General features: G+C 39.9%; 1 protein-coding gene across 2 annotated transcripts in view; it reads right to left on the minus strand.

Annotated features, from left to right (window-relative positions):
* The window catches only part of LOC131950000 (dual 3',5'-cyclic-AMP and -GMP phosphodiesterase 11), a 178,726-nt gene that overhangs the window by 63,021 nt on the left and 100,429 nt on the right, over positions 1 to 15,276 (minus strand). For both annotated transcript variants that reach the window (XM_059311994.1, XM_059311993.1), the window contains exon 2: positions 4,259 to 4,420. In XM_059311994.1, coding sequence (XP_059167977.1) covers positions 4,259 to 4,420 — 162 coding nt within the window. The remainder of the gene's footprint in view (positions 1 to 4,258; positions 4,421 to 15,276) is intronic.

The raw sequence follows: 15,276 nt of genomic DNA on the forward strand, positions 1-15,276 counted from the left end.
CAGTCTTAGAGCGACATTAAAGCTCTGTCCACTACAGTCTTAGAGCGACATTAAAGCTGTGTCCACTACACTCTTAGAGCGACATTAAAGCTCTGTCCACTACACTCTTAGAGCGACATTAAAGCTGTGTCCACTACACTCTTAGAGCGACATTAAAGCTCTGTCCACTACACTCTTAGAGCGACATTAAACATCTGTCTAATGCGGCAAACATGAAACAGTTTTCAGTCATAATTCTTTTAGAAAGTTTCTTTAAAAAACCTGAGACGACGTGGTCGGGCGAGAAATCCTATGATTCTAACTCCATAAAAACGAAGTTCGATTCCTCGGGGTAGATAAGTCTCGATAGCTGGGGACAGCAATCCTACTAGGAGAAACAACTCCAAAATTAAACAACTGCTGCCTTGTAGTTTGTTCTTGGGTGGACAAAGGCTATGGAAGCATATCCAAAAGGAAAAGCAGACGATTGCGAGAACGTTTGAAAAATCGTTTGTTTTTTAGGTAACAGTGCCACCTTAGGATAATTCTATAGCTAATCCTAAAAAAAGAAGACCAGTGGAATAACACGGACAAGATAGTAAACATTGTTGATAAATTAAAACACAGTGCGGAAAAAAAATCTCATTATTCATTGTAAGTAGTTCAGCACTTAATATTTTTAGAATGGCGCATTCTTTTCACTATTAACGCACTTTGACAAAATTGTGTGGCTTTGAAAAAAAAAAGTCCCCGTGCTCACTCAAGCGAGACGGTCTCGTGACCTTTCCACACTGACCGGAACTCATTTCTCTCGCGGCGCCAGCTCGGGGCTGTGCTGAGCTTTGTTTACATTATTCATGGGCAGGAGAAGCTCTGGATACATCTTAGCACGCATGCGCGGACTTAGTGGGTTGTTTCCTTCTCGCCTAGCCGGGCAGGGCAGATATCGTTATCGCGATATCGCAGGAATTGTCCGGTATCGAGGACCTTGTGGATATGTTCGATACCGGTTCTAGAGACGTAATAAATTTGCGATACCGCATTGTTATTAAATAAGATAAAAATATACGATACCGCAACGTGTGATACAATTTTATGGTCCTATTCTTTATCCGATATTGCAGTAAAATCGAATAAACTATTCAGCTTTTGATCTTGTTACTTTTCATCTTGTAACTTTTCATCTTGTAATTTTTCATCTTGTAATTTTTCATCTTGTAACTTTTGATATTGTATATTTTAATCTTGTAACTTCTAATCTTGTAGCTTTTAATCTTGTAACTTTTAATCTTGTAGCTTTTAATCTTGTAACTTTTAATCTTGTAACTTTTAATCTTGTAACTTTTAATCTTGTAACTTTTAATCTTGTAACTTTTAATCTTGTAACTTTTAATCTTGTAACTTTTAATCTTGTAACTTTTAAATTTTTAACTTTTAACTAGTAAAGTATTACTGTTTTTTACCTTGTAGTTTGGCTCAAGTTAAGTCTCGATGCAGTACAGACAAAAGCTCTGTCCACTACAGTCTTAGAGCGACATTAAAGCTGTGTCTAACACGACGAAAGTTTAAAACAGAATCATGAATGGGAAGGGGGGGGGGGAGGGGGGAGAAAAGATTCGAGAATTTTATGTCCAGGAATCGAAAATCCAGTCTGCGTTTCTGGAAGAATTCGATACCACTAATCCAGAAACGCGGCAAAAAAAAAAAACGTTTGATCCACCAGACGACTGCTAGGCGTGCTTGATCCGCAGACGACGCTAAATCAAAAGCGATTTTCGCTGATGTACTTAACATTTCAAGCGGCCGAGCTGATAGCTGATCGCCTACTTAAGCAGATCTGCTCGGGAGAAGAACCGGGCATTCGGCGGACTGACCAGCAGTGGCCGGTCGTACGGTTGGTGGGATCTAGCCTGATCTGAGCTCAGACAAACTAGCCAATGGGCTGTGAGATAGCAACGTACTAGCCAATGGGCTGTGAGATAACAACGTACTGACCAATGGGCTGTGAGATAACAACGTACTGACCAATGGGCTGTGAGATAACAACGTACTGACCAATGGGCTGTGAGATAACAACGTACTAGCCAATGGCCTGTGAGATAACAACGTACTAGCCAATGGGCTGTGAGATAACAACGTACTAGCCAATGGGCTGTGAGATAACAACGTACTAGCCAATGGGCTGTGAGATAACAACGTACTAGCCAATGGCCTGTGAGATAACAACGTACTAGCCAATGGGCTGTGAGATAACAACGTACTAGCCAATGGGCTGTGAGATAACAACGTACTGACCAATGGGCTGTGAGATAACAACGTACTAGCCAATGGCCTGTGAGATAACAACGTACTAGCCAATGGGCTGTGAGATAACAACGTACTAGCCAATGGGCTGTGAGATAACAACGTACTAGCCAATGGGCTGTGAGATAACAACGTACTAGCCAATGGGCTGTGAGATAACAACAAACTAACCAATGGGCTGTGAGATAACAACGTACTAACCAATGGGCTGTGAGATAACTACGTCACCACACGTAAAATAACCAATCGTCTCACCCGTAGTTTAAAAAATTAAAGCGGTAGTGAGTTCCCTGAAACTTTCTAGAATATTTTTTGTAGATAACGGTTGGAGATAACACTTTCAATGAAATCGGGTAAAGAAATGGTAGATAATTGTGACGAAACAGGTTATTAAAAAAAACACACAGTGGAGAAAATATTTTAGGATATACAAACTGTAAATTGTAAAGTCTTATTTGAGAGAGTGAGAATAAAAGTATCTCTTCCGGTTACCGGAAATCATTCAAAGAAAGAAATCTACTTGGTAGAAAAGATTGCAAAACTGGGTATTTCCGACTCAGGAACGGCCTAGATCTAGATTTATCAAAATCCCTATTTTAAAAAAAAAAAGGATTACAATATTCGCCACTATAGCCTATTTCTTACACAAGAAAGTTAAAAAAAAAATTATTAAAAAAGAACATTGCGAAATTATAGACAAGGGAAGGTTAAAAAAGAACGTTAAAAAAGAACTCTGATGAGAGCAATTCGATTGACCGCCAGGGGAAGACAACTCGGATGAATAATGAATGACGTAGTTGCGAGTAACTAACGCAATTAGTGTGGCGCTTGTCACATAAGTTTCTTTGATTTGAATACACGGCTGTTGCTAGGCTCCGTGATGACAGATTATCAAAGTCTGAACAACAGAAATAGTTGCTGGTTGTTGGGTCTTTAAACTTAGGGCAATTTGAGAGCAGACAATGTAAAACAAAAAGACAAGGGTTGATTGTTTACAGGGGTCTAAGATCTAGCGCGTTTTGTTGTTTTTGTTGTGACTTCAGCGCGTGACATGCATGTGACGTAACAGGGACGTGTGTGCGTGACAGACGTTATCCAGTACTCAGCTCTGGGATTGTGGAAAGGGCAAGTGTGTAGTGGAGGACTCGAGGTTTGTAGAAAAGGGCGAGGGATGTGGGGTGGAGTGGTAGATGTGGGGTGGAGTGGTAGATGTGGGGTGGAGTGGTAGATGTGGGGTGGAGGATGTGGGGTGGAGTGGTGGATGTGGGGAGGAGTGATAGATGTGGAGTGGTGGATGTGGGGTGGAGTGGTGGATGTGGGGAGGAGTGGTAGATGTGGAGTGGTGGATGTGGGGTGGAGTGGTAGATGTGGGGTGGAGTGGTAGATGTGGGGTGGAGGATGTGGGGTGGAGTGGTGGATGTGGGGAGGAGTAGAGAATGTGAGGTGGAGGATGTGGGGTGGAGTGGAGAATGAGGGGTGGAGGATGTGGGGTGGAGTGGAGAATATGGGGTGGTGTGGTGGATGTGGCGTGGAGTGGTGGATGTGAAGCAGAGGTTGTGGGGTGGAACGGAGGGCCGCGGGCAAGCAAAAATGGCAAGATGGGGTTGATACAAATTCTGCTACATGGCAATAGCGGTGTGGTGGGAGGATGGTAACAATGCCAGTGTTTTGGGGTAGGGGGGGGAATTAGGTTTGGTTTAGTTAACCTTTTTGTTTTGCTGTGTTCGCTGTACGGATAATCATCCGATATCTTCGGATATAATTATCAAATTTCTTATGCGTGTGGCCATGGCGATTACATAGAAACACCGGGCCATGACCCTTAATGAAATATGTGGCCATTATACATGCAATATCGGCGATGGCCATGGCCAATGTGGAATTGTAATGACCATGGCCCAAAATGAGATTAAATTACCATTTCCATAGTTGGGGGGTGTATCCACCCCCCCCCCCAAAAAAAATTCTCCATTACCTTCTCATCATGTTCATCAAACGGCTCGTCCTTGACACTGATTTTATTTATAGCCTGGGCCACGCCTATCACCTCGCCCTCGCTGTCCTTAATGGGCATTCCCAGAATGCTGCGGGTCTTGTAGGACATGCGCAGATCTATCTCGTTGTTGAACCGGGGGTCCTGTGGATGGAGGAAATATCGTCAGTTACATGGGTCATAGTTCATTATGGGGGTCATAGTTCATTAGAGGGGTCATAGTTCATTATAGGGGTCATAGTTCATTATAGAGGTCATAGTTCATTATAGGGGTCATAGTTCATTATATGGGTCACTGTCCATTAGAGGGTTCATTGTCCAATAGAGGGGGTCACCAAGAAAGTCGTCAGTTATAAGGGTCACTGGCTTGACTTGAACCAAGAAAGTAACTCTACTGTCTGTCTGTAATGAGTCCGTATTTTTGAAACACTTAGCTCTGACCACACTGTCACCCTGTGTGTCGAGTTTATTGAAACAGATAAACCCTACTTCATCTGCTTCATGTGTCTTGGATACAAACGGAAAAAAAGATGGCGATGATCTTTGAAACTAATTTTTATTAAAATCTAAGTATTGAGTCGTATTTAATAAACTATATCTAGGAAAATTGTATTTTACATGGGGTCTTGCTGAAGACAACTGGGAATAGACGATAAACAGCACGCGGGAGGGTGGTGGAAAGGGGTGGGGGGGTGAGTTCAGATCACGTCATCGTTCACGGTAATCCGAGGTGACACTTATGTCACGACGCTAATCCCACTATACTGACGTGACACCTAATTAGGGGACCAGTTGTTTGCCGTGACAGGAATCCGAGACCACTAGACTCACGTGACAGTGAAATCGGAAACCAGTAGACGGACGTGACAACAAAATCCGATATCACTATCCTGAAGTGACAACAAAATCCGATATCACTATCCTAACGTGACAACGAAATCCGATATCACTATCCTAACGTGACAACAAAATCCGATATCACTATCCCGACGTGACAACGAAATCCGAGACCGCACCAGCGGTCACGCCGCAGAAATTTAATTCGAGCTCTAATCCCAAGCAGCCCGCCAAGAATGCGACCGGAAATTGATGTTCCGGAGTAAAAGACCGGTCTTTGATGACCTGAGATGCCGTACAATGCCGTACAATGCCGGCCCCGTGAGCGACGTGCTATTTTCCTACCTCGCCCAACAATGGAGGCTGATTACACTTCATATTCCAATGCCGGATTAAGGTTAGCAGGTGGATGGGGAATATCAGGGAGATGAGGATTAACAGGTGGACGGATAACACAGGTAGAGTTAGATGCCATAGGAGATTAAGATTAACAGAGTGAGATTTTGTAGTAGATTAAGATTAATAGGTGCATGAAGACAAACAGGTAAAGCGAGATTACAGAGTAGATTAAGATTAATAGGTACATGAAGATTAACAGGTTGAGTGATATTTCATAATATGTAAGGACTGATAGGTAGGTGAAAATTCAGAGTAAATTCAGATTTAAATGTAAATGAGGATCATGAGGTAAATTGAGATTATCAGAACAACAGTGATATGGGCAGCGTGGTCAAGTAGTAAAAGGCTTGAGTGCAAACCAGGAAGTCACATGATCAGTTCCGTAGATCCCCTAATGGGTTTAACTAACTATCACGGGGAAAGTCAAGGCGGATAACTCTGATTTCTTAGACTGAAAACAAAAACGAGTTCCTTTCATCTGCGCCATAGAAGGCGATATCTGAGAGATAATGTAGGTGACGGGACCAGCGTGGTGCAGCGGTAGAACTATCGACGGCTAACCTGGAATTCGTGAGTTCGTTACTTGGCTCTAACCGGATATTCATTTTTTTTTAAACTTAACCGCCAGCAAGACCCCCACCGCCAAGAACGGGGGTTAAAAATGATGGAAAAGTAGAACAAACTAGAGCGAGGATAGGAGAAATGCCCGGCTGTTTATTAGTTCTTCTGATGTAATCCTATTGGCTCAACAACCTTGCTTGGCCCGGTGTAGATAGAGATTAACATTTTGATATAGATTAATGGATTATTGGGGTTACAAGGTAAATTAAGTTAAAACAAAGATGGAGAGAACGGCGTGGGTTAAGATATTAAGATGATCTGATAGATTAAGGGGGGATTAAGATTATCGAGTGGGTACGAGGTGATTACCAGAGGTGAATATTAGCCTTTGGATTACTTATGAGAGTTTTGTGAATGGTAATCCACAATCTTCTCGACAATCACTCCACTTACCATAAACAATCCACACAATCAAACAAAACACGAACACAACAACAGACATATAGCCATATACATACATAAACATACACACAAACACATACACGAACGAAAGAGCACACTAGCACACAAGCTAACACGCATACTGACACACATAGTAATACACAAACATGCACATATATAGAGAAATACGAAGACACAAACACACATGCGTACACATACGAGAAAACAAATACGAATACGCATATGGACACGCATACGCACACACATACAGACAGACGGGTTGACAAATGCGATTACCAACGCTATGTCGCACCCCCCCCCCCCCCCACCCCACACACACACACCAACAAGGTCCAAATAGTCGAAATGACTAACAAGAGTTCCCATCTTGACTCTGAGACTTGGTTAGCAATAAAACACGAATCGAACCCAAGCCCCGGGTCAGTCGTGCAGGTTGCTCCCTATAATCAGCTTTCGGCGTCTTGGCGACCAATCAATAGCGGTCTAACTAGGGTTGTAACGTGCCGTGACGTCACAGAGGAAAGAAGAAAAAAACTTCTCGAACAGAGAACGCTTGATTTGGACAATTAGAGTTTTGTAAAATGGTAATTTTAGGACAATTAGAGTTTTATACAATGGTAATTTTAGGAGAACTAGAGCTTTGTACAATGGAAATTTTAGGACAATTAGAGTTTTGTACAATGGTAATTTAAGAATAATTATTATTTTTTTTTAAATGGTAATTTTAGGACAGTTAGAGTTTTGTACTATATTAATTTTAGGAAAATTGGAGTTTTTTTGCGACCATAATCACCAGGACAATTAGAGCTTTGTACATTGTCAATCTTTCGGGCAGTTATAGTTTAGTACAGTGTTAATCTTTAGGACATTTAGAGTTTTGTATAATGTTAATTTTCTGACAATTAGAGGATTAATCTTCAGTAGAACTTTTCCCCAACCTTGAACGTTGCTAGGTATCGATTGATGTGTTTATGCGCGTGTATGTGTGTGTGTGTGTGCACGTGTGTTAATGAAAGCTAGTTCAAACTTTCTATTGCTTAAATCAACCTTATAATCCGAGTGGAATAACATTGCGCCACTTAATAAAGGTAGACAACCCACAATTTTTATATTGTACGTGGATTATGTGTCACTGTGACGGCCAGATTGACGCGGGATAAACAGGTAGACAAAGATGAGCTGGGGGGGGGGGGGGGGGGCACCGAAGGAAAGAGACGGAACTCGCCGTCATGGTCCGGTGAACCAGAGTAAGTACACGATTTTTACCGCCACAGGAAATTGTCGCGATAGAACCGGGGATCAGGTGATCGATGATTGATGATCGATTATCGACCCGCCATTTCATGATCGGCGAAGTTTAATATCATGTTAGCAGTTTTCCGTTCTCCGGATCCTGTCTATTCGGAACTCGGTTTATTGTTTGACCCCTGTTTATTGTCTGACCCCTGTTTATTGTTTGACCCCTTTTATTGTTTGACCCATGTTTATTGTTTGACCCCTGTTTATTGTTTGACCCTTGTTTATTGTTTGACCCCTGTTTATAGTTTGACCCCTGTTTATTGTTTGACCCCTGTTTATTGTTTGACCCCTGTTTATTGTTTGAACCCATGTTTATTGTTTGATCCCTGTTTATTGTTTGACCCCTGTTTATTGTTTGACCCATTTTTATTGTCTGACCCCTGTTTATTGTTTGACCCCTTTTTATTGCCTGACCCCTGTTAAATGTTTGACCCATGTTTATTGTTTGACCCCTGTTTATTGTTTGATCCCTGTTTATTGTTTGACCCCTTTTTATTGCCTGACCCCTGTTAAATGTTTGACCCCTGTTTATTGTTTGACCCATGTTTATTGTTTGACCCCTGTTTATTATTTGACCCCTGTTTATTGTTAGAGACCTGCTCGAACTTGTAACTTAGTTTATGGTAGGGTGGCTTTAGTTCTCAATGGCTTTCTAGATAACTTTTTCACAACTACAGACCAGCACCATCACGTCCAGACTACCGCCGGTCAAATCGTGACATAGACCGGTCAAATCCTAGCAACAACCGGTCAAATCTTGGCATAGACCTGTCAAATCCTAGCAACAACCGGTCAAACCTTGAAACCTACAAGTCCAATCCTAATTTCAACAGGACAACTATCCTGACATCAACCAGCGACTGTTATAAAACCCTGACATAAACCAGCGACTGTTATAAAACCCTGACATAAACCAGCGACTGTTATAAAACCCTGACATCAACCAGCGACTGTTATAAAACCCTGACATAAACCAGCGACTGTTATAAAACCCTGACATCAATCAGCGACTGTTATAAAACCCTGACATCAACTAGCGACTTTTATAAAACCCTGACATCAACCAGCGACTGTTATAAAACCCTGACATGAACCAGCGACTGTTATAAAACCCTGACATGAACCAGCGACTGTTATAAAAACCTGACATACACCGAACAGACCGGCGTCAGGCGCTTTAATCTTGTCAGCGCCGCTAGAAAAGTGTCAAGTTTACCGACAAGTTTGTCGTGTACACACGAGCGATAACCAAACATCACAGCTCAGGTGGGTGGGTGGGTGGGTGGGTGTGGGTGGGTGGGGTGATAAGGACTTCAGTCTGGCACCACACGAGATCTCGCGGCCAAATCTCGAGGTAGAGCATAATATCTCGTACAAATCTCGCGACCTAAGCGAAATCTGCTGAATGTACCAAATGCATTTGCGAAATGACGTTTTTTATTCAATATCGCATCCACACTTGTGCTACATCACAGCTGAATTGTGGAGCTAAATCCCCAGCTCAAAGTATTCGCGTTTTATTGCAAAAAAATTGCAGCTAAACCTCACAGCTAAATAGCAATACTTTTAACAGCTAATTCATAGAGCTATATTTTTACAGCTAAATCTTACAATAAAATGGTACAGTTACATTTTTAAATAGTTAATCATTGTAACTAAATAGCTAAAAAAAATTTACAGGTAAGTCATACCGCTATATTTTACAGCTAAACCCACTATAAAAATCATACAGCTATATTTTACAGCTAAACCACTATAAAAATCATACAGCTATATTTGTTTATACTTAAAGCTAAATCGTACAGTTACACCCTACAGCAAGAACCAGTTTAGCTATCTATTTAAAAACTAACCCACCCCCCCCCCAGGGGCATTACGACCACGCCCCCCGAGTGCCACTGTCAGGTACTTGACGTCATGCGGCCTGACATTGACCAGTACTTGGACCAGCCATAAAGCAGCACTCTGGCAGAAATGGTCCGTTTCTGCTGTCTGTAGGTGCGATTACACTCAAGTGCCGTCAAGTTGGACGCGGCTGGTCGGCGGTTGTCGTAGAGACATCATTAACACGTTCGCCAGAAATCAGAGAAATATAAAATAGCACCAAGTTTTGAGATGCCTCTCTATAGTGTGTATATAAACAATGTGTTGTTTTTAACATTTAGTATTATAGATAGTAGAAGAGTGGGTTTTTTTAATATATATAAAGGAACCCTAACAGTGAAGTGGTTAATGAACGTGGAATGTTAATCAGGTAAAATGTAATTTTTTAATAAAGAAGTATCAAAAACAATATTAATTGTTCAATAGTTAAACAAAACAAAACGAAATGAAGTTTAAACCGGAAATGTTCGTTAAAACAAGTTAAAATATAATTTAATCACCTTTTTTTAAATTTGTACCGTTTAAATATCTGAGTGGGGTTTTTTTTATTAGATGTCGTGTAAATGCAGTGGCGTAGCGAGGTCGGGTGTCACCCGGTGCGGCACTTAATGGTGTCAACTCCAGAGGCGTAGCGACCCTTCCCGGGGACAAACTTTCAAATTTTCGATTTGCACCACCCCCCCCCCCCCCGCTTAAATTTTTCTCTATATATTTTTCTATTTTTTGCCTTGGTGTCAACCCCCACCCCTAAATGGTGTCACCCGGTGCGGTCCGCACCCCCCCCCCTCGCTATGCCTCTGTGTAAATGACATTCATAATGACATCTTCCGTTAGCAGTGTCAGTCAAAATGAATACCACATGCGTGAAGCATTAAGAGAAAAAAAATTTGGTCAATCAAGCATAAAATATCGATAATTTAGGCAAAACTGACTCAGCTCTTCCTTGACCGTTCTTGTACGGAGATTCCCACTAGTAACCCAATTTCTTGAAGACGATCTGGCAAAACTAAATTAGTTTGGCTAATAAAAAATTTTAAAATCCGGCTGGCATTTAATAAACTTATAATTATCGTTAATGAAGTGTAGTACTAGGCCTGGGGTGGGGGGGAGAAGGTATTGAGAAGGCATTGTCACGTAGTATACATACACACACACACACACACACACACACACACACACACACACACAAACACACACACACGCACACACACACACATATAAATATTCGACTAATACAGACACAGTATTGTAGAGAACTGACTACAAGTACCAACCTATTACAGTTCGACGAAGACATGAGAGTTTCAAAAAGAGAAGACAGAAATGATAGACAAACAATTAATTAGATGATATCAATTTATGAAAAGAACTTTTGGCATTCAAACACAAATTAAAAGCACACACATCGTAAACTAGCTCGCCTGTCAATTAACGTCTCATTAACACGTTAAGAATTACTCTCTAACCTTTTTTTTAAAAAAAAGTACTTTGTTTCATATTTGTTTAACTTTTTTTCTATGACCTTCCGGTCACGTGGATGTGTCACGTGAACGGTCTACCTTACTCTTGAAATCAATGACGTCGGCTATTTTAGAAAAGGGCAGTAATCCAATCAAAGGGGGATAAACAAAGGGCTTGAAATGGTCTACAGGATAAATTGAATATATTTTGTTTCATTTCCCCCCTTGCCATGGCCTCGGGTTTCTTCAGAACTAAACTAAAAATTTCTTTGTTTCTTCTATTTTCCTGTGGGTTTTTTCTAAAACTAATTTTCTTTGAATTTATTTATTAAACGTTGGTTGGGATTTGACGGATCATGGGAGATGTGTGGCTATTTTTAGATACAGCTGTCTGTTTTCACACAATTTTGCTGTCCAATTATGTTGACAAGGGTACAGCGTGTTAAAAATGATGGATCGATTTTTTGTTTTTTAAAACATTTGCTCTTGATGTTAATACAGTAATTCTAATGATTCTGTTGGCCTTTCTGATAACTGTATCTTCGGGGTGTTAGGCTAATGATTAAAACATTCATTTGGGAAGTCTAGCAGTTAAATATTCGATTCGAAAGTCAGGCCGTTTCAATTACACATTGTGCAAGAAAGTCTGGCCGTTTCAATTACACATTGTGTAAGAAAGTCTGGCCATTTCAATTACACATTGTGTAAGAAAGTCTGGCCATTTCAATTACACATTGTGTAAGAAAGTCTGGCCGTTTCAATTACACATTGTGTAAGAAAGTCTGGCCATTTCAATTACACATTGTGTAAGAAAGTCTGGCCATTTCAATTACACATTGTGTAAGAAAGTCTGGCCATTTCAATTACACATTGTGTAAGAAAGTCTGGCCGTTTCAATTACACATTGTGTAAGAAAGTCTGGCCATTTCAATTACACATTGTGTAAGAAAGTCTGGCCATTTCAATTACACATTCTGTACGAAAGTCTGGCCTGTACAATCAGTCATAAGGCAAACCTTTGCAAACAGTCGACCCCTACACAAAATACCAGAGTCAAACAATACACAAAATACCAGCACAGTAAAACCCTACATAAAATCCTACAGTCGAACCCTACACAAAATACCTCACAGTCGAAACCAACCCCAAATACCTAAGTCGAACCCTACGCAAAATAACACAGACAAACCCTTCACAAAATGCTACAGTCGAACCCTACACAAAATACCTTACAGTCGAACCCTACCCCAAATACCAAGTCGAACCCTCTCCAAAAAAATACATATTCAAACTCTACACAAAATCCCACAGAGGAACCATGCACAAAAATACCATAGTCTAAACAACATCCCTAGTCTAAACCTACACCCAACACAAGACAAACAGCAGTGCCACACCAGAAAAAAAAGCACCACCAACAACAAACTAGTTAAAAGTTCTTCATTAGACAGTCTACTCGCGGACGTGCGAGAGGATTGTTTGCGAGGACGGGCGAGGGTTGAAAACAAACTGTCAAGACAAGCCAGCAGAGCGGCTAATACCGAGAGGTTACCGGCTAAATCTGGAGTAGAAATTGAATTAAACGCATTAGGCTGGAAAGACGGGGTAATAATAGAATACTGGGCTGGGGATTAGGTGGGGAGGGAGGGAGCTTTGATTAGCCAATGTCCTGCTGGACAGAGTTGTGAGGACATTACAATAGGACTGGTGGTGGGTCCGGAGGGGGGAGGACAATAGTGTTCGGTTGGCATAAGGTGGGGGGGGGGGATAGGATATCTTGATACGAAAGAGGAGAATGTTGATATGTAGGTGGGGAATGTTGATATGTAGATGGAGAATGTTGATATGTGGGTGAGGAATGTTGATATGTGGGTGAGGAATGTTGATATGTAGGTGGAGAATGTTGATATGTGGGTGGGGAATGTTAATATGTGGGTGGGGAATGTTTATATGTAGGTGGAGAATATTGATATGTAGATGGAGAATTTTGATATATAGGTGGAGAATGTTGATATAGATGGGGAATGTTGATATAGAGGTGGGGAATGTTGATATGTAGATGGAGAATGTTGATATATAGGTGGGGAATGTTGATATGTAGATGGAGAATGTTGATATATAGGTGGGGAATGTTGATATGTGGATGGTGAATAGTACATATTTACTAGCTATTACATTTAAAAAGCGATTGGCTACCTTTAGAAAAATGTTCTTTCTCTATTAAAAAAAAAAAGAAACTTGCAGAGTGTTAGGTTTCTTCTATTACCTTCCCTTAACGCCTTTTTTGTTCATTCAGTTGCCTCCCCTATCACACTATGTATCACTGATTGTTTTTGATTAACTTAATTTTCAATTATTTAAATTTGTTGCATCAGTTTTCTAGTAAAAGCTTAAGCCAAAGATTGTACACGATTTTACACATAATATGTTCAACTATGTTTCAATTTGTTTTGCATTTTTTTTATTGATAACTTTAATGTGTTTTAAACTGATTTAGTTCATTCGGTCAAAATATTAACAATATAACAAAATTCAGACAACGATATTTTTTTTAAAATTTAATTTTTTTAATAATTTCTTTTTAACGATAAAACAAAAAAGCAACTTTTTTTACTGTTTTTATTGAAATTAAAATGCAATTCATATATTTTGCACATTTCTTTCGTACAAACACACATATACACACATATACACACACACACAGCCAGTGCTTACTAGCGCCTACGCCACTGATGAAGTGCCCACAAGACAACTGGCACGCATGCCCATGTTTTGCTCGAGTTTAAAAAGTTTAACTTCTTTTCTCTGTGGGCAATAACCTTCTAGAAATCATTGAACTTCTCTGTGGGCAATAACCTTCGAGAGATCAAGAAAATCGATCTGCTGTTCCCTAAAGAACACTTCAGTCAGCCAATACCCATATACTTTATAGCTGTATCGCCTATAACGGCACTGTAATCCCAAGTTACCTACCACTAACCATAGCCCTAAAAGTAAATTGAAAGGATTGAAGAATCTTTAAACATAAAACACATGCGCAGATAAAAAATATAAAAGCTAAAACGTTATATCTTGAGTTGTGATCTGGGTATCTTTATTGTATTTTATTTTCATTTTACAAATTTAAAAAAAAGTTTTAACGGTCAGCAGAGAACCAATCAAAGACAGGGTAAATGGAGCCATTATAAATCGTGAATACAATAAGTGTTGGTTGGAGATTACAGTAAAACATTTAAAAAGTTAATAGCTTTTCTTTTTTTTTATAGATCAGATATGAAAGTTTAATAGAAAAAAAATGTAAAAATTCTCTTCAAATTTACGACATTTGAAACAGATATTACTCTATCCCTAGCCACAAACGCTGAAATATTGATGAGTAGCTGATCGAATGGGTTCCGTTGAAAATGAAAATGTTTTGGCTTTTACGCTTTCGATAGATATTTTTGTCAAATTTTGTGACCCATGGAGAAAATGAAGAATTTTTTTTTCCAAATGGAAATATTCTAGTTGACTGGTCTACTCTACTGTAACTTCGTTCAAAAAGGTTGACCAGAAGGGAACAATAAAACAGTTAAAAAGTGGTCAGTTGTGAAATATTGAATTCCACAGAAACGTAAATGGTGGTTTAAAAAACAAAACAATGAAACTGTAAAAAAATAATTTTTAAGTAACTTTTTTTTTAGTTGACTACATTTAAACATAAAATGCAGGTTTTAAGAAAAAGGTGACCATTGTAAAAAAAAAAAATTTAATTAGAGAAGTTAGAAAATTGCAAATTGTTACGTATTGATTACACTGAAACGTAACTTATTGGTTTAAAAAAAGGATGATTTCATCAGACATCTGGTGCGAATTCCTAAAGGGACGAAACTAATCACAACTACCAGCCGGAGTTATCCGTCTTGGAATACATTTTTAAAATGTAGATTTAGCAGGCAATTGAAATGTGGATATAATTACTTTTTTTTTGGGGGGGGGGGGGGGGGGGGGGGGGAGTGGGGAGGGTAGAACAAAGACAAAATAGGGTGAAATATTTTCAATTTGATTAGTGTAGATCTGGTTTGCAACATATAAACATCTTTGATTTATGTGAAATGT

Source organism: Physella acuta, unplaced genomic scaffold (assembly GCF_028476545.2).
Source record: "Physella acuta isolate Inbredline_101_S28 unplaced genomic scaffold, ASM2847654v3 ptg000727l, whole genome shotgun sequence".
In the NCBI taxonomy this organism is placed as follows: Eukaryota; Metazoa; Mollusca; class Gastropoda; family Physidae; genus Physella; species Physella acuta.